Source organism: Mustela erminea, chromosome 10 (genome assembly GCF_009829155.1).
Source record: "Mustela erminea isolate mMusErm1 chromosome 10, mMusErm1.Pri, whole genome shotgun sequence".
Lineage (NCBI taxonomy): Eukaryota > Metazoa > Chordata > Mammalia > Carnivora > Mustelidae > Mustela > Mustela erminea.
In genome coordinates, this window is record NC_045623.1 from 48,205,445 (window position 1) to 48,226,427 (window position 20,983).

Here is a 20,983-nt window from a genome sequence, read left to right on the forward strand (position 1 = left end):
GCAAGATGTCATACCTGGGCTAAATTATTTTCTATAATACCCTATCTAGCTCAAAGAGTCTAATAGTCCCTGAAATGTCACTTCAAGCTGTAAGGAAGACCAGACCTTGGTTTGGAATGACGATTGGGTTTCTCGGGCTGGAAAAAGGCACATGTAAGAATGTATTTTAATAATGTGCTTACTTAAGTATCTTTACAATGCAAGTTACCCAGCCCAGTAATTATTATAGCTTATTTGTGCAAGTAAGTAAAAAGGTAAAAAAGCAGTTTTGTAGTCTTCAAAGAGTATTAAGGTTTCTTTTAGGGCAAGAGAGTATACAGAGCTTCAGTATAAAACATATTTAGTTCCAGGCATTAAAGTTTAATGGACTAGAGCTGCCTCATGCATCACAGACATCTCCAATGAAAGGATCCATTAATCAGTATAAAAATAACTGCTCATGAAAGTTCACACCTACATTCCTCTTGTTGAAACAATTCTGAATTTACCTCTGCAAAAGATATCACTTATTAAAGGTTGGTGTGACAGGAATACTTGACTTTGTTGAAATTTGGAAAACAGGAAAGAAAAAAGAGAACACTCTTAGACTGAGTATCTGTACTCAAAGTAAGACCTCTAACTTTGCTTTTGAACTTTTTTATCTCATCATCTCTGTTGACCCTTCTTCCATTTCCTGGTGTTCAATAATACAAAAAGAAAATATCAGAAATTCTATTTGTCTTTATTTATAAAAAAATTAAATTTTACTAATATTTCACACAAAAATTTGTACTGGTGGTCTCAGTTAATGGATCAGTTAGTTATGTGTCATATATGATACCCAAAGTATGGTAAATAAATACTTATAATTCCAAATGGAGAGAAGTTGAGAGTTACTTCTCACTTTTTTCTTTAGCATTTAGTAACTACAGATGCATTATTGCTCATGTGTGCTAAATTTAGTGGCTTTATAGATTTTAATATCTAATTTTAACTGAATTTATTTCTAAAAAATTGTCAGATTATTTTTAAAAGATTCCTGTAGGAAAAATCACAGAAGAAATGTATATCATTAATATAAGAAGAAGGGAAGGAAAATAGCAGAGCTGGCATTTTCTTTCTAGTAATTTGAGATTTTTATAAGCCAAATTTCCAGATAAAATTAATGAATAGTTAATCATATTTGAAAATAAGTTTGTAAAAATATTTTAATATTATCAAAGAGGATATATGAAATATTGATTTATAACAACAAATTTTAACACTCTCTGCCAGAGAGTGTATTTTTGCTTAGAAATATTTGTTGATAATTTTTTTAATAATTATGATTTTGAACAAATATATGCATTTAGGGAGATAATTTTATGTAGCATATAATAAAAATCTTGGAATCCATTGATCTAAGTGTAGACTTCACTACTTTGATGTTTTTAGGATTACATATTCTCATCTCTTTAGAATGTTATAATCCAGAAGATGTGATCCTTTTTGTTTGTTTTTGGTATAAAATGGCTGAACATTAGGGGAACCTGAGTGTTCAGTCCGTTAAGCTTCTGACTCGGTTTTGGATCAGGTTATGATCTCAGGTTGTAAGATAAGCGCTGTGTTGGGCTATGTGCTCAGCATGGAATCTGCTTGGGATTCTGTCTCTTCCTCTCCTTCCCCTTGTGCCCCCATGCTCATGGGCTGGCATGTGTGTGCTCTCTCTCTCTCTCTCTCTCAAATCAACCAATTAATAAATAAGTAAATAAGATCTTTTTTTTAAATGGCTGAACATTAATTCTTCAATAAATATTTGTTTGAAATGAAAGTTCAACAATGATAATTAACTTTTAACCAAATACATGCTACATGCTAGGTATTTCACTAAGTACTGTGCATGGTTTGTCCTTTTTAAAACTATAAACCACTCAATAAAATATGCTATTCTATTTCCTCCATTTCAGAGACTGAGGGAGAGAGCAATTTGTTTAAAGATGCATAGTTAGTAAGTCTCAGTACTGAGATATGGAAATAAATAGTCTAGCTTCTAAGCTGACAGTCTTTATATTATATCAATCAATATCAAGTATTATTTGTGCTAATGCTTGGATACTCATTAATTTCTCAAGACTATTTATCAAGGATCTTTTATAGGTCCTTATACACTAAGTAATTAAAGAAAAAGACTTACTCCCAATGTTACAAGTTCACAAAACATATGAAGTACCCAAATAAATAACTGTAAGTGCTGTAATATAAAACAATGTGAATTTGTAATTGAAACCCCAAAGAGAGTACAATAAAATCTGCTTGGGAGTTCAAGAAGCCTTGAGGGAGCTCAATTTATCTTGGTTTCAAATATGTAATAATCTCTTAAGAAGTAAAGAAATCAAAATATATTTAAGCAGAAGAAATAATAAGAATAAAAACACTGGGGTATGCAAAATGCTTGTCCTAAAGAATGAAGTAATCTAGAACAGTGCTTTACAAACTTTAGTATGTAAAACTGTCAGCTGGGATTAAGAACAAAAAACAAAAACTCATTCTTGGTTAGAGGTAGGATAGGGAATGAGGTTCTGCATTTCTAAAAATCTCTCATTTGAGGCAGGAGATTCTGGTCTTCTTACCACAATTTGAGTTGCAAGACTTGAACAATGATCCTTATCATTTAGTTTACATCAAAAAACTGCTTACATCAAAATTGCCTAGGTTGTTTGTTAAAATTTTAGGTTCCCAGCATATTCTGTATGTACAAAATTTGATTGAAGTGAGATGTGGAGAGAAATATCCATTTTAAACATGTAGTTACCATATAATTCTTATGCATATTAAATTTGAAAACCATTAGAGTTGAAAGAGCAGTGACCATAAGAAAGCCTGAAAAGTGATTCCAGCAAAGTTGTGAATTAAGGGATTTTGAATATTTTATTTAGGAGCCTGAATTTTATTATGCAGGTAAGGAATAACAACAGTAATTTTTAAACAGAACATTGACATTACAGATTTGTGCCTTATGCAGATCATTTTGGAAGTAATCTAAAAATAGATGGGGGCAAGACTAAATAACATGTACAGATTTCCCCCACTGACAAGTAAAATACATAAGATGGAACAAAATACATGACACAACTGTTTTAAGTCACTGAAGAATATGAACAAAAGACTGTGATCTTTGGAAGAAGGGAAAGACATAAGGTAAGCCTCCACAATATTCCATGAGTGCTCTCACTTTCTGCCTGAGATATTTCTCTGTCACAGAAGAGAAAGTGAAAGGGCAATCATAATGAGTTAACAATCGAGATTAAGTTTCTGGGATTATAAAATGACTGCAATTTGTTAACAGGGTAATTATAGCAGAAGAAGCAGCTACACAAAGAGAGGACTATAGACATCTGCACAGAGATTCACTATGGATTTTTGAGTTGAACTGTGCAGAAACAGAGACACTCTTTAGTAGATAAGATCACTGATTTATGGCTGGAAAGTATATGGTAATTATGGAAGAGATCATGGAGTAATGGGAAATTTTGGAGTTCCAGAAACCTAATGGAGACTTTACTAAGTGACTTGGGCAATCAGGTAAGATAAAAAATCCACACCTTTGGAGTAAGAACCATATTCAGGAGTAAGGACCACATCCTAAAGTAGGAGGTATGCTTTTAGGCTAAGTCTGAAACTCAAATAGACCCAACCTCACAAAAAATCAAATCAAAATTGACTAGGTGAAATGTAACTGCCTTCCAAAAACAAAACAAAACAAAACTCAACATCTTTAAAGGAAGATAACATGATGATTTATTGTAACAAATAACACATAAAGTCTAACATCCAATAAAAAATTTAAAAATATGAAAAAACTGGAAAATGTAATATACAGTCAAGAGAAAAAACATTCAATAGAAATAAACAATGGGGTAATCCAGATATTAGAGACAACAGATAAGGAATTTAAAACAGTCATTAATGACAGATTCAAGAATTTAAAGGAAAATATGGAAAAGCAAAGGAACAGATGGGTAAACATAGAAAAGAAATTGAAATTATATTTTAACATCAAGGTAAATCCTAAACCTGAAAAATATGGTATCTGAAATGAATAACTCTCAATAGATTATCATCAGAGGGGAGATCGCAGAGGAATCATTTTTGAACTTGAATTCAAGTAATTAGAAATAATCAAAATTTAAAAACAGAGAGAAAAAATATAGAAGAAAACAAACAGAGTGTGGAAGATTACCAAACATTCTAACATACATGTTTGAAAAAATAATGATAAAAATTTCTGAAATTGATGAAAGCATAAACTTACAGATTTATGAAGCTCAATGGACTCTAAAAAGCACTGTACAGAGAAAATCATACATAGATTTATTATAACCAATGTGCTAAAAATTAAATATATTTTCTCTAAAGGATATGAAGTATTTATCACAAAAATTCTAACAATATATTGGAATTTATAACATATATAAATATAATGTATAAGACAACAATAGTATAAAGAGTGAAGATAAGGTGGAATCATACTATGGATGGTTATGTTTAAAGTGAAATAGTCTGATATTAATAGTGCATGTGTTTATTGAAGATCTATAATGTAATCACTAATCAGTTAAGAAATAAAGCGATTAAGTTTTGCCATAAGAAAATGAAAAGGCAAGCCACAGATGGGAAAATTTTGCAAAATGTATATCCAACAAAGGACCCATATCCAAATACATAAAACACATCTTTTCTTATAATTCAGGAAAACAATAAACCAAATTTTTTTTTAAAGATTTTATTTATTTATTTGACAGAGAAAGATGACAAGCAGGCAGAGAGGCAGGCAGAGAGAGAGGAGGAAGCAGGCTCCCTGCTGAGCAGAGAGCCTGATTTGGGGCTCGATCCCAGGACCCTGGGATCATGACCTGAGCCGAAGACAGTGGCTTAACCCACTGAGCCACCCAGGCGTCCCCAATAAACCAAATTTAAAAATGGGATAAAGATTTGAAAAGACACTACAGCAAAAAAAAAAAGTGATAAATAAGCAAATAAAAATCTATTCAACTTCAGTAGCCACCACAGAAATGCAAATTAAGCCATATATTAATATATATCCAATAGAAATGTTAAAATAAAAAATATTGACAAGTGTTGGCATGACTGTATAACATAATCATTAGAAACAAACACATTGCTAATGGAAATGGAAGATGATAGAACCGACTTGGTAAAGGGCTTGGCATTTCTTATAAAATAAACATGCACTTATGATGTGATCCACCAATTACATTCCTACATATTTCCCAAGAGAAATAAAGACAAACACTCAAAAAAGATCTGCACATGAATATTAATAGCAGCTTTATAACAGTCAAAATATGGAAAAAAGTCATCTGTCCATAACAAGTAAATTGTTGAACAAATGGTACTATATACATTGAAAGGAATATAGATCCACCATAAAATAAATGAATTACTGAACATACAACAATACTATTATGCTAAGTGACAGAAACCATATATAAAAGAAAACATACTGAATGAACTGCATTTAGGTAAATTCTAGAAAGCGAAAAATTATACTGATTGAAAACATGTATGTTTTCCAGAGGTCAGGGGGATAAAGGAAGAAATCAACTACAGAGAGGGTATGAAGGAAATTTTTTATATGATAAAAAGTCCTATATCATGACTGTGATGACAGTACATGACTATATACATTTTTAAAAGTCATCAAATTGCCCACTTAAAATTGTGAATTTTATTGTACATAAGTTATACCTCAATAAATCTAGCCCTTATTTAAAAAAAAACTAAACAAAAACAAATAAAAAACAAACAAAACAAATAAGATGAGTGTTAACCAGCTACATGGAATTAAAAAACAGAACACCTGTTCCATTATTATTAATGAAAGCAGAGTTGCCCTACTGGTAAAAATTACCCAGCTCTTAGTTGGATCCAGCATGCCAGGGTATATGATTAAATGAGCTGCTGATGTGATCAATAAAAAGATGTGAAAATCAGATTATGCATTTTGTGAGTGGTAAGAAAAAATAAAGTTCACTTGAAATATTTATAAAAATCCAAATAAATATACATAAGTAACTAACTGTTCTGTGTGAACTAAAATATTAAAATCAAGGTAGGAAAGGAAAGGAAAGGAAATAAAGGCAAGGAAATTTCTTTCAGATAAAAGAGATTCTGAGACAAGAAAACTAAAAATGAATGATTCTGGAATCAATTCTAAACAAGAAAAATATAAACAACTTTTTATAAATGACACTAATAAGATAACTAATCAAATTTGAATCTGGACTATAGATTATAGTATTGCATCAATATTAAATTTTCTGATTTTGATCATTGTATTGTGATGATGTAAGTGGATTTTCTTTTTCTTAGGCAGGTTAGGGAATGGATAATTAGAACTAGATTTAATGCAGTGGTAGTATGAATGGTAGAATGAATGGTAAAATGAATGGTAGTATGAATGTGTTTTAAAGGAAATTGTAAAATTAATTTGTTTTTGCCTTTATTAAGGAATAAGTAGAATAATCATGCACTCTATTATAGCCTTTTCAAAATCTTTGCCTACCTTATGTCCTAAGACTCTAAATTTGTTTAAACTTGCTAAAAAATATCTAGTCCATATATCCTTCCATAAAATATATGAAAAGAGAAGAAATAGAGCAAATGCAATTCTAAATATGGAAATTTAGTTTTGATAAACAGAAGTAGAAGAAATTCTGTAAAGATTGTAGCACTAAATTATTCAAAATGCATTTCTATGGTTGTGTCATATTATTAGGAAAACAAACTAATATAGAAGGGAACCCCCCAGTCAGATTCAGAATTCATGGCTTCATATACTGCCTTAAGTTGCTTCTTATTCTTTGGAGCTTTTCTACTTTCATCTCCTGCTAGTCAGCAGAAAAACCAGATCAGACTCTGCTTACCATATCCTGAACTCAGCCTCAATTCAAGTTTCACAGGATGATTAGGAGGTATTAAAAACAAGTTAGCACATAACTGACACTTTCTCACAGGAAAAAAATGACTAGGCATTGGGTGGGCTCAAAAAAGGATGACTATTAGAGCATCTGCACTATGAATCACAGGAATATGTGAATCTGAATCATGGGAGAATATGGCTTCTTTCCCCTCACCATGATAAACTCTAAAGGATTGGGGAGGGAACCTAGTGAGAAGTGATCCTGATATGAGCAACAGCTGCCCCCCCTCCCAACTCCTGCATAAACAAAACTGAAATAAAAATAAAATCCTGTCACAGATTCATATAAAATTAAGAAAGAACAAAATATGCAATATAACGAGAGTCTGAGAGTATGAGCCAACTGCACTTGATCCCAATCACTATTCTGACCTTTACTAGATATGTAACTTTAACCTTCAGTTTCCTTTTCTTTAAAAAAATGCTATTATGCGTATTACTAAGTTATATTAATAGTTAAAGAAATAATGTATATAAAACCTAGTATAATACTTAACTCATAAGTATAGAGTAAGTAAAATTATATATTAAAGTATTATGATTAGAGAAGAAACAGTTTATATTTATTTTATATATCCTATACATTTATATTTATGACAATTTCCAGGATCTATCCCAATACTGAATATCCCAGTTTTTCCAATCCACTTTTATATTTACCTTCTGATCAAGTACTGAGATTAGCTGTGGAACAGGGACTGATGCAAGGAAATAAACTGAAGAAAAAGTAGGAAAAATAAAAGAAGGAAAGTAAAGGGAACTCTAGAGGTATTTTTAAAAAAGATTTTATATACTTATTTGAGAGACAGAGTGTTGCATGAGTGCGCATGTGAGGAGTGGTGGAGGGAGGGCAGAGGGAGAAGGAGAGAGAGAATCTTAAGCAGACCCCACACCCAGTGCAGAGCCCCATGTAGGGCTCGATCTCAAGATCCTGAGATTGTGACCTGAGCCAAAATCAAGAGTTAGATGCTTAACTAAATGAGCCACCCACGTGCCTCTAGAGATATTTTTAATTAAGGTAAATGTGCAGAAAAATAAATGTAGCTTCAATGTGCTTCTTTCATTCTCAAAGACAACCTTATCCTCTATTGCACAGAGGCAACTTGGTCTCTTGGTGAGAAGCTCTGGCAAAGGGACCAGAAGGCCAGGTCCCAAATCCTGGCTAACCTATTAACTAACCATGTAATCTTGGAGATAATAATGGTATTCACTTATAGTTTCTTGTGAGACTTAAATGAGTTAAACATGGAAAATATTACAGAGTATGCACCTGGTATATAGATGATATCAGGTCAATATAGAGAAAGAGCTTCCCCTAGTAATATAATGCTCTAGTCACTCTGAATGTTTTTCATGATTACCAATTTGCCAACTCCCCATCACACACAGGAAGAAGAAGAAGAAGAAGAAGAAGAAGAAGAAGAAGAAGAAGAAGAAGAAGCAGGAGTAGGAGTAGGAGGAAGAAGAGAAGAAGAACAAGAAGGAGAAGAGGAAAAAGAAGAATAGGAGGAAGAGGGAGGAAGAGGAGGAGGAGAAGAAAAAGAGGAGGAGGGTGAAGGGGAGGAAGGGCAGCAGCAGTCTGAAGATACACATCATCTTAAGTTGTAATACAGTATTATGGGAACAAAAATACTGTACCTTGTAAACTGCCAAGTGCAAGGCTGTAAATCCATTTCTTGTTAGTCGAGATGGGCGAAGCCCTTTTAACATAAGGGTTCTAATATGTGACTTGTTGCCTTAAAGAGAAAAGTGAAAAAAGGTTAAATTGTTGTGGGAGTAGAGAAATTGACTTTCAAATCTCTCTTTGACTTAATGATAAATTCACACCGAGGTATGAAAATGTCAGACTTGTGGCACCTGGGTGGCTCAGGTGGCTCAGGCAGTTGAGTGGTGAGTGTCTAACTCTTGGTTTTGGCTCAGGTCATAATCTCAGGATCTTGGGATCGTCATGCCTTGGGCTCCATGCTTAGCACAGAGTCTGTTTATTTCCCTCCCCCCTGGACAAACACGCTGGGGCTCTTGCTCTTTCTCTCTCTCTCTCTCTCTCTCTCTCTCTCTCTTAAATAAATAAATAAATAAAAGAAATCTTTTAAAAAATGTCAGACTGCTGTTCTGAAGGCCATCTGTAAAGTTTTCTATTAATTGACAGCCATCCTTAGTACTGTACACTTCTATTACATGCATAGAACCTTGTATCAGTGGTGTTTATTTAAATCATTCTGTTACACTTTTTCTGTAGTACTCTCATTATTGGTTGGTTTTAAAACATAAAAACATGAAAATTCATTTCAATAAACAGTGAAAAATCTTAGATAAAAATCTAGTTGCACTGGATTCCTCAGAACATTATTAGCAGTAGAGTTTCTTTAGATCAGAGAAATCTGGAAGAAGGAATCGAGGTTGGAAATGCATGTTTAAATTTGGGAGGAAGATCTGTTAAATAGAGTCTGTTTAGTTCTTGGAGGAATGCTTAAAAAATATGATTAGAGTTGATGTTTCTGCATTGGTGTTTTTTATTTAAAACCCGAGTTTAGTGAATACTAGTTTGTATTAACAAAGTAAATATTAATCATTCATTAATAAATTTATTAAGTATCTACTATATGCCAGTGCTTGGGATACATCAATGAACAAAACCAACAAAATACAAGTCCAATTAAACTCTAAATCTTCACGTTGATCAATCTGCACTTTGAGATTTTATCTTTGGCATTTATCTTACCTTACACATATTTTACTGCAGATTGTAAAGCGATTGCATGATTGTATTTTAGGGAATGCTTTAAGTGCTTCTGAATTTAACCTAATCCCCCACTGGCACACCCAATACTGAATTCCGTTTTTTTTTTTTTTTTTTTTTTTTTTTTAGTTTTCAAGCAAATTAAGTGACTTGATTCAGGGTAGAAACAAAATGAAACTTAAATTCAGAGCTAAATCCATTGGAATATCTGCCTGGTAGTTACTGCTTCAACTGAAGTTTATCAGAGTTTTAGGGACAAAGCAAAAGAGAAAATTAAGCATGAATAGAATTCTCTTGTAGACTATTAAGCAGCTCAAATCATTGACCATAGCTACATATAACTAGTTTGTAAAACACTGAGTTTTAAGCACTCACCTCCACAAACGCAGCATAGATGTAGTAGAGACAGCCCATTCTCTGTGCGGTAATTTAAGTTGACTTTATTGAAGGCATCATCAGAGCTGAAAAAAAAAAGTTTTTCATATGACCAAAGATTTTACCTTTTAGTTTATTATTTTTCAGTTGAAAAATTTTGAAAGGAAACCTGTTACTATAAATTCAGAAGTATATCTTTTCTAGGATTTTGTTGTACCTAGAAAAATAATTTTGAATATGCATCCATATAAAGAATACTTAAAGTAGAGAGAACATAATATGAAAGTTTGAGAGACAAGTTTAAATTAAGGACCGTTATGTAGTTTTGTGTTCTATGTATAATTTGAACTTTTCAAGGAATTTTATGAATTAAAATTTATGTATAATTAAAAAAATAAATAAAATTTATGTATAATAGAAATAGAAAACAGACATTTGAAAGTAAACTCATTCACATTCAAAAGTTCACATCATATTTATGGAGAAAGTCAAGAAATTCCCTTGAAAAAGAAAAAAAAGTGTCATTTGATAAGAGATTGGAGAAAGGTATATAATCCCTGCTGTTTTACAAATTCTGCCTGAAGCAAAGTTTCCTTGTACTTTGATGGGGTCAGATTTCATAGATAAAAGAGGTCTAAACTCTGATCAGGTACTATGATAAAATCCCTGGAGAGGAGTAGTGTTAGTGATTCAATTAGTAAAATCCTTGCCTTTGTGTGAACAAAGACCCTTGCCCCAGGAGGGCCCTAGAGAGCCAAAGGTACTCTTGGAAAAGGAATATAAAGCTAAAATGCTTGACCTCTTGACCTCGATGGTACTCCCAGGGCATTTTTCAGTAGAAATAAGATCACATCCTTGGCCTCCCAGGTCAATTTCCAGTGGCTTCCTGCCTATTTAAATCTCCAGCAGCTTGAGTGAGATAGCATTGTCTTTGGTGAGTGAGACTTCCACATCATTTGTAAAGTACTTACACTTGGAAGGTACTATAAATTCAGGACATTATCTTCAAGGCACCCAGTTAAGCACTTCAAAAGCTATTGGAATATTTAAAATAGAAAAGAAGAGATGCTATTTCCAGGGTGCTGCTAAAAAGAGAGAACCTCTAAATCTAGAGACATTGAAGGATCTGTCTTGGTGAAAACTTTAATTAGCAATGGCAATTCCAGTGGTTTGTTTTCATAGAATATTCTAGAACATCCTCATACTCATAAACTTCTTGGTTTGCATGTTCAACTTCCCAGTTGCAAAGTCCACAGACACGCTTATTCATATTGAGAAACATACCTCAACTTGCTTTGGAATGCTATATGTAGAAGTACAATAAACTCAGAGTCATCCTTACAAATGTTAATAATATAAAAGATCAAGGAGACAAGAATTTAGGGGAAAATAGTTTAACTCACTCCTATCTGCACTTCCCCCTCAGTTCAATGAATGATGCTAAAAAAATATTTCTGATGAAAATACTACTGTTTTAAATGTCTATCTAAAATGAACCTAATTGTAAATGGTATACCTATTTTATGGTATGTGCAGTAACTGCACAAAATAACATGGTTCTTGGAAATATGCAGCCTTTGCCTGAGTCAGGCTTCTAAACTCTTAAACCCAATTGTATTACAGATGTCTTGCAGATATTAAACTTAATAGGTAGTACTAAACAAAGTGCACTCAGAAGCCCACTTACAAGTGCATTCACAGAGTTCTTCTCGGTGATTATGATTTCAAATAGCATAGGTTTTCTGAAGAGCTGAACTCTGCTTTTAAATCTAGGTGGATGGGATTTTTCTCTTAAAGTCTGCAGTAAATCAGTGTCCATAAATAAAAAGGGAAAGGAAACTGTGACTAGCCATTGAAGATGTTGATTGACAATGATTTAGAAACCCTGAGCTGCATTGGTTTTTCTTTACTGGTCCTTCCATTATCCAGCAATGAAAACACACAATAAGATCAAAAGACAGAAAACAAAGTATTGGGTGGGGAAGGAAAGGGAAGGCTTCTGTTAAATGTAAAGAAATATATAACCTTTAGCCTAAAAGAAGAACAGGGAAGGAAGTAGCTTTTGAGTTAACTATAATGAACTTAATGGCAAAAGCTGAAAGAAAAGGCTTGGGAGCACCTCTGAAGTAATAAACCCTTGAGAAAATTTGTTTTTCAACATATTTCTAATATTATACAGCAATACCTGCCATGTTTTGATGTTTTAAAAGTGGAAATCATTTTAGCAGTGTAGGGAATCCTTAAAGCAAGGTCCTTGTATTGCAGTCCTATCCTGCTTCTGCCTTTTAAGTAGTTTTTTTATTTTTCCTCCCCTCCAATTTGGACAAGTCATTAAACCTCTTCAATCTGTAATTTCTTCAGTTATGAAATGATTAAAATAATGCATAGAGATTGTATTATTGTGAAGAATACATGAGGTTAGGGCTTACTGTAATACCTAGCACATATGTTTTCAATAAATGGTTATTTTATTATTATTACTATTGTTAACAAGGTCACTGAGCATAAAACTTCCCCTGCATAGTTTAGGGGAGAATTTTAGCACAACTTTCCCACCAAGTTTGATCTTCTTCAATCTCTCACATCTGATAACCTGCAAAATTTCCTGATTTTGACAGTTCTATAGATGTTAAGTATTTTATGCTCATGGTGACTCTCTTCTAGGCTCCTAGAAAATGTTTTCACATGCTTTCACGTGCTTTTAAAAAGACTACCAAATTGGACGTTGTGACACCTAGCATCTGTCAGTGACTCAGAGCAACTACTAGAATCATAATTTTGTAATGTCAGTCCAGGGGCATCACGGGAAGGTTATTTTCAACACTGGAGATATTAAAATAACTAAAATGGAAAAAAGGGGAGAGCTTAAAAATCCAAGGGGAAAAAAAAAAGTTGCACTAAAAGGTTTTATGAGAAGATAGATTTAATTGCTTTCTTATTCCATGATCTATCAATTATCATCAAATGATGCGTTTGATCAGTCTGGCACAACACCTACTGAACACCAACTGGTTGCCCCACCTCTGTTCTTAATAATCACCTTACCATGTTCTCAACAGTCTACTTGATTTAAAACTACTCATATGTCCTGGATCCTTTAAGTGCATTAGTCCTAGATAAATGCATGCTAGATAGAATTCTACAATTGACTCCAGCATTAGTCCTGATTTCTAATGCCCCGATCAGCTTTGCAAAGAAAGTAAACATTGAATAAACAAAAAATACAAGATACTAAAGTTTATTCCCTTATTTAAAATAAGAATAATCCTAAATGAATAAATATTGTTTACATAAGTAAAATTGAAAGCATGAATTATATTAGTGACTTCTTGTTCAACCTTCAATTCTTAACTCACTGAATCTTAAAGTAGACTTGACCATTCATATGTGACTTGGTATATAGTCTTAAAGAGCTCCTTGCTCAAAACTACTGTCTGTTATTTTGCTCTTCTCTTGAATTATATCCTCCTTGAACTCATGCAACTTCTATTAATGCCAACAAAATGAATCAACAGAGAATAGGCTCCCACAATATTTGACAGTCAAGTGCAATTTTAATAGTACAATTTTTATCTTAACTTTAATAACTGGAATGTAATTTTTTTAATGAGTTATTTTGGGGCTATATTTGAATCCTAATTCTCACTTCCCATTAACTTCTAGTCAAATGTTTCTGTTTTGAAACATGTAATTAAAATATTCAAGGTTTTAATGCAATCATTCCTAGGAGAGATATTTCAAATTCTCTTCTTTTGCCTCTTCTAAAGGAACTGTGTGTCAAATTCACTGTCAATTGAACATCACTTACGTATTCTAATACCCTAAGCTCAATTTATTTTTTAATTTTCCCTTACATTTTTCATCACCTGCCATGTCATACTGTAACTTAACATATCCTAATGAGTTCGTAGTGCTTGCTGAGGTATGGATGAAGTTCCTAATTAAAATGAAGTCACTATTATGAATATATTTCTAACAGTAAATTCTGTCCTTAATCATTAAAAATGGTAGTTTTGTATCCAAAGGTTACTTTCTTTCTTGTAGCATAATGAACTCTTTTCTTAGCCTTTACCTTTTATACAGAAAAGTATGCAGTTTCATGATCCAATTATACTTCTTTCTCATGACCTCATCGTTTCAAGAAAATATCTGACATGACCACAATTGGAAACTAATTAAAATGTAACATTTGAACAGTTGGCCAAAAATAACATACACAATCCAAAATATTCTGATAGGTAGATGCATTTTCTAAAATTAATTAATTTGCTGAAATTTAGGGAAAGAAGAAAAGGATTTGTTTTAGATCATCTAGTTTCCCAAATTGATAATTTAGGTTTCAAATGGCTGATTGTAATTTTTTTTTGTTTTATTTAACTTCAAGTTAGTTAACATACAGTGTATTATTAATTAATTTCAGGAGTAGAATTTTGTGATTCCTCAGTTACATTACCTCAAGTCCCATTACATCACATGCCCTCCTTAAAGCCCACCACCCAATTACCCCTTCCCCCACCCGCCTCTCCTCCAGAAATCGTCAGTTTGTTCTCTGTAGTTAAGTCTCTTATTGTCTCCCTCTCTGTTTTTATCTTATTTTATTTTCCTTCCCTTCTCCAATGTTCATCTGTTTTGTTTCTTAAATTCCACGAGTGAAATCATTTGGTATTTGTCTCTCTCTGACATTTCACTGAGCATAATACATTCTAATTCCATCCACATAATTGCAAATGGCAAGATTTCTTTTTTCTGCCTGAGTAACATAGCTATTCATCAGTCGATGGACACCTGCGCTCTTTCCATATTTTGGCTACTATGGATAGTATTGCTATAAACATTGGGGTGCACCTGCCCCTTTGAATCACTATTTTTGTATTCTTTGGATAAATGCCTAGTAGTGAAATTGCTGGGTTGTAGGGTAGCTCTATTTTTAACTTCTTGAGGAACCTCCATATTGTTTCCCAGAGTGGCTGCACAAGTTGCATTCCCACCAACAGTGCAGGAGGGTTTCCTTTCTCCACATCCTTACCCACATCTGTTGTTTCCTAAATTGCTAATTTTAGCCATTCTGACTGGTGTGAGGTGGTATCCCATAGTGGTGTTGATTTGCATTTCCTGATTATGTGTTGTCGAGCATTTTTTTCATGCATCTGTTAGCCATTTATATGTATTCTTTGGAGAATGTCTGTTCATGTCTTCTGCCCTTTTCTTGACTGGATTTTTTATTTTGGGATATTCAGTTTGATAAATTCTTTATAGATTTTGGATACTAGTCCTTCATTTGATATGCCATTTCTAAATATCTTCTCTCATTCTGTTTGCTGCCTTTTTTTTTTCTTTTTTCCTTTTGACCATTTCTCTTATTGTGTAAAAGCTTTTCCTCTTTATGAAGTCCCAATCATTTATTTTTGTTTTTGTTTCCCTTGCCTCCTGAGATGTGTCTAGTAAGAAGTTGCTGCAGTCAAGATCAAAGAGGTTGCCGCTGTGTTCTCCTTAAGCCTTTGATGGATTCCTGCCTTACATATAAATCTTTCATCCATTTTGAATTTATTTTTGTGTATGGTGTAAGAAAGTCATCCAGTTTCAATGTTCTGCCTATGGCTGTCCAGTTTTCCCAACACCATTTGTTGAAGATACTGTCTTTCTCTCACTGGATATTCTTTCCTGCTTTGTTGAAGATCAACTGACCAGAATTGAGAGTCAATTTCTGGGCTTTCTATTCTGTTCCATTGATCAATGTGTCTGTATCGTACTGTCTTGATGATTACAGCTTTGTAATACAGCTTGAAGTCCAGAATTGTGATGCCACAAGCTTTGGTTTTATTCCTCAATGTTACTTAGGTTATTTGGGGTCTTTTTTCATTCCATATAAATTTTAGAATTCCTTGTTCTAGCTCTATGAAAAATGTTGGTGTTATTTTGATAGAGATTGCACTTAATGTGTAGATTGCTTTGGGCATTATAGACATTTTAAGAATGTTTATTCTTCAAATCCATGAGAAGGAAGTGTTTTCCCATTTATTTGGGTCTTCCTTAATTTCATAACAGTTCTATCGTTTTCAGTGCACAGATCTTTTACCTCTTTAGTTAGGTTTATTCCTAGGTGTCTTGTGGTTTTTAGTGCAATAGTAAATGGGATCAAGTCATTGATTTCTCTTTCTGTTGCTTCATTGTTGGTGTATAGAAATGCAAAGGACTTCTGTGTGTTGATTTTATATCCTGCAACTTTGCTGAATTTCTGTATCAGTTCTAGCAATTTTTTTTTTTAGTTTATTTGCGTTTTCCAGAGTAACCTGCCATTTGTGAAGAGTGAAAGACTGACTTCTACTTTGCTGATATGGATGCATTTTATTTCTTTTTTGCTGTCTGATTGCTGAGGTGAGGACTTCCAGTACTATGTTGAACAGCAGTGGTGAGAATGGATATCCTTGTTGTTTTCCTGACTTCAGGCGAAAAGCTCTCAATTTTTCTCCTTTGGGAATAATATTGGCTATGGGCCTTTATGTATGGTCTTTAGGATGTTAAAGTATGTTCCCTCTATCCCTACTTTGTTGAGGGTTTTTATAAACAAAGATGTTATATTTTGTCAAATGCTTTTTCTGCATCTATCGAAAGGATCATATGGTTCTTATCCTTTATTAATGTGGTATATCACATTGAGTGATTTGTGGATGTTGAACCACCCTTGAAGCCCAGGAATAAATCCTACTTGTTCCTGGTGAATAATCCTTTTAATGTAGTGTTGGATCTGATTAGCTAGTATGTTTTTGAGAATTTTTGCATCTGTGTTCACCAGGGATATTGATCTGTTATTCTCCTTATTAGTGGGATCTTTGCCTAGTTTTGGAATCAAGATAATTCTGGCCTCATAAAATGAGTTTGGAAGTTTTACGTCCATTTCTATTTTTTGGACATTTCAGAAGAGTAGGTAGTAATTCTTTAAATGTCTAGTAGAATTCCCCTGGGAAGTCACTTGGCCCTGGACTCTTGTTTGTTGGGAGATCTTTGATTCAATTTCTTTGCTGTTTATGTTCAGATTTTCTATTTCTTCCTGTTTTTATTTTGGTAGTTTATTCATTTTTAGGAATTTATCCATTTTTCTGGAGTGCCTAATTTGTTTGCATATAATTGCTTATAATATTATAATTGTATTTCTTTGGTATTTGTTGTGATCTCTCCTCTTTCATTCATGATTTTATTTATTTGGTTCCTTTCTCTTTTCTTTTTGATAGGTCTGGCTAGGGGTTTATCAATCTTATTAATTCTTTAATGAACTGGCTCCTAGTTTTGTTGATCTGTTTTATTGTTCATTTGATTTCTATATCATTGATTTCTGCTCTAATCTTTATTGTTTCCCCTCTCCTGCTGAATATAGGCTTCATTTGCTGTTTTTTTCTAGCTCCCTTAGGTGTAAGGTTAGGTTGCATATTTGAGACTTTTCTTGCTTCTTGAAGATTGCCTATATTGCTACATACATCCCTCTTAACACCACCTTTTCTGTATCCCAAAGATTTTGAACTGTTGTGTTTTCATTTTTCTTTGTTTCCATGTATCTTTTTAAATTTCTTCTTTAATTTCTTGGATGGCCCACTCATTTTTTTTTTAAGATTTTATTTATTTATTTGAGAAAAAGAGCACTGGAGAGAGAGCAAGAGAGCACAAGCAGGGGGAATGGCAGATAGAGAGGGAGAGGCATGATTCTCACTGAGCAGGGAGCCCCATTTCAGGGCTCCATTCCAGGTACCTGGTCACGACCTGAGCTGAAGGCAGACACTTAACCACCCGAGACACCCAGGCATCTACCATTCATTCTTTAGTAGGGTATTCTTTAACCTCCATGTATTTGTGGCCTTTCCAAATATTTTCTTGTGGTTGACTTTATTTCATAGCACTATGGTCTGAATCTTTTTATACCTAGATATACCTCAGTCTTTTTATACCTGGTTGAGTCCTTATTTGTGACCCAGTACATGATCTCTACTGGAGAATGTTCCATGTTCACTCAAAAAGAATGTATGTTCTGCTGCTTAAATGTTTTGAATACATCTATTAAGTCCATCTCGTGTAGTGTGCCATCCAAAGTCCTTTTTTCCTTGTTAATCTTCTGCTTAGATGATCTGTCCATTGCTATGAACAGGGGGTTAAAGGCCCCTACTACTATTGAATTGTTATCAATGCATTTCTTTAGGTTTTTTATTGATTTGCATATATTTGGTGCTCCCAAGTTAGGGGCAAAAGTATTTACAGTTGTTAGATCTTTTTGTTGGATAGACCCTTTTATTATGATATAGGTGTCCTTCTTTATCTCTTATTACAGTCTTTGGTTTAAAATCTAGTCTGATACAAGGATGGCTACTCCAACTTTCCTTTGAGGTCTATTAGCATAAGAGATGGTATTCCATCCCCTCTCTATCGGGAGGTGTCTTTGGGTCTAAAATAAGTTTTTTGTAAACAGCATACTGATGGGTCTTGCTTTTTTATTCATTCAGATACCCTGTCTTTGTTAGAGCAGTTAGTCCATTTATATTCAGGGTAATTATGGAAAGATATGAATTTAGTGCCTTTGTATTACCTGTAACATTGCTGTTCCAATAGATTGTCTCTGTTCCTTTCTAGTCTTTGTTACTTTTGGTCTCTCTCTCTCTCTCTCTGCTCAAAGTCCCCTTTAATATTTCTTAAGGGTTGGTATAGTGTTCACAAACTCCTTCAGTTTGTGTCTTAGAACCTTTTTATCTCTCTTTCTATTCTGGATGACAGCCGCTGGATTAATTATTTTTGGCTGTATATTTTTCCCACTTTAGAGTTTGACTATATCATGCCAATCCTTTCTGGCCTGCCAGGTCTCTGTAGACAGTGCTGCTGCTAGTCTTTTCCCACTAGCTGTCCTTTGCAGAAATCTTCTTTGCTTGCAGTGGGGACTATTTGACCTTCATGTCGGTGTGTTTTGATTTGTTTGTTGAAAGAAGCCTGGAAAGAAAGAGGGAAAAAAAGAGCCTCATCCTAAAATAAGAGAAAATAAAAAAAAAAAAGAAAAAGAAAAAAACAAACAGACAATCAAAAAAACTATAAGCCTGATTCCAAAGAAAAAAAAGAGGGGGGGAAGTAAAGAAAAACAAAAGAAAAGAATCCTAATCCAAAAAACAAGACAGAACAAAATAAAACAAAAAACACAAGAGAAAGAGAAAGGAAATGAAAAAACAAACTCACAAGCAAAGAACTGTAAGTCTGATTCCAAAGGGGGGGGGGATAAAAAAAAAGGAAAAAAGAAAAGAGAAAAAGAACAAGAGAAACAAAAAATACATCCTGGTCTTATTTCCATCAGAACTGAAGGGGACACTGTGAGGCACTGTATAATCAGTACACTTGGTGTTTGTGGTATGCTGCCTGGGTTGTTCTTCTCTGGGAGAGGCCTGCTATGTTGGCACAGTTAGTCCTGACCCACCCAGTAAAGAAAAAAAAGCATTTGCCAAGCACAGGGGGTGTGGTGTTTGACGAAAGCGGCTCCCACCTCCCCTAGGGGCCGCTGTGTTGTTCCCTGCTGCCTGGCTGTATTGGTAGTGGGAGTAAAATGGCAACATACCACTCTGTCCTCCAGCTGGGGGCTCTCACACCCCCGCTGTTCCCGAAGCCCTCATGCAAAGGGGAGGGTCACAGCATGCCCGGGGCCCATCTGTCTTGCATTTGTCTCTGGTGCCCTTGGGATTCAAAACTCCAAATCTTAAAGTAATGGCACCACTCCGGTCAGCTTCAACCTCTGGGTTAAAGACTTGCCGCTCTCTGACTAGTGCTCTTTGTCCCAGAAAAAAGATTTTTTCACCTGTGCAGTGTGCTGATTCTATGCTTTGGCAACATGAAAAGCAGCAACCAGGTTATCCGGCCTCTGTGCACACTTGTTTGCTGCCAATGAAAGGCCATTTGCTGGTGCCTGCAGTGTCTTTTGTCTTTGGAGAGGATATAAACTTTCTTCAAAATGTACTCCAGGAAGGGGAACAGTTTCTCCCAGTGAGACCTCTGAGATCCCTACTGCACTTTGTTCAAGCTCCTGGGCCAGAGAAGTTCTACTCTCCAGGAGCACATGCTACTGCAACTCTCCCGCAAAAGTCACAAACTTTCCAAAAGCTCAGAGTCTGAGCTATATTCAATGTTTGTAAAAAACTTGCACCACCCAGTTCCCCCAACTCACCAGGCTGTGGTCTGAGAGGTTTTCTTCTTGTGCAAACCCAACACCACACTCTCTCAACCCCTCTCTTCCTCTCTCCCTTTTCTCTCCTGTGAGAAGTATTCCCTCCCCTTTGCAGCCTGGCAGCTTTCCTCTCCAGCAGTTCACTTCCATACATCTTGCACCTGCAATGTTGTCTTCCTCCAACCATAGAAATTCTGCTTCTAATCCTCAGATTGAGTTCCTGGGTGTTCCAAATGATCTGACCTCAAGAGAGGAGGAAAGCTCCTCATGCCCCTACTTCTCCGTCATCTCCAGTACTTCTCAACTCATTCCCCACGTAAATTCTTATGTAGTTCTTTGTGGTGGTTTCTGATTCTTGTCCCACCAAACAACAGAAACAAAAAAATCATCGATAAGATTTGTTTGCAAGGTATATATCCAGGAAACACCCAGAAACATATTTGCCCAACATCACAGAGATCCAATCAGCAAACTAACAACATGAAATATATTTATTCATTCATCATACAATAAATAATTACTGAAATGTTTGCAGGTAGAGCAAGAATAGCTAAGGATAATAAAATTGAGACAATAATAATTTGTTGTGAGGCTTAGATCTTGCAAGACTTTTTATAAACATTAGCTACTATAATATTCTTAATAAAGCACTAATATTGAATATTATATTGATTATTTTAACAATTTTATTGTTTTGCCTTGCATTTGAGAAGGGAGATCAGAAGTT

The 20,983-nt window shown here is 34.3% G+C and overlaps 1 protein-coding gene across 1 annotated transcript in view; it reads right to left on the bottom strand.

The window, feature by feature from the left end:
- Window positions 1–20,983, bottom strand: part of LOC116566999 (serine/threonine-protein kinase TNNI3K-like) — a 315,363-nt gene that overhangs the window by 281,700 nt on the left and 12,680 nt on the right. Inside the window, exons 5-6 of the mRNA XM_032301742.1 lie at window positions 10,077–10,162; window positions 8,600–8,697 (exon numbers count right to left, since the gene is read on the bottom strand). Coding sequence (XP_032157633.1) covers window positions 8,600–8,697; window positions 10,077–10,162 — 184 coding nt within the window. The remainder of the gene's footprint in view (window positions 1–8,599; window positions 8,698–10,076; window positions 10,163–20,983) is intronic.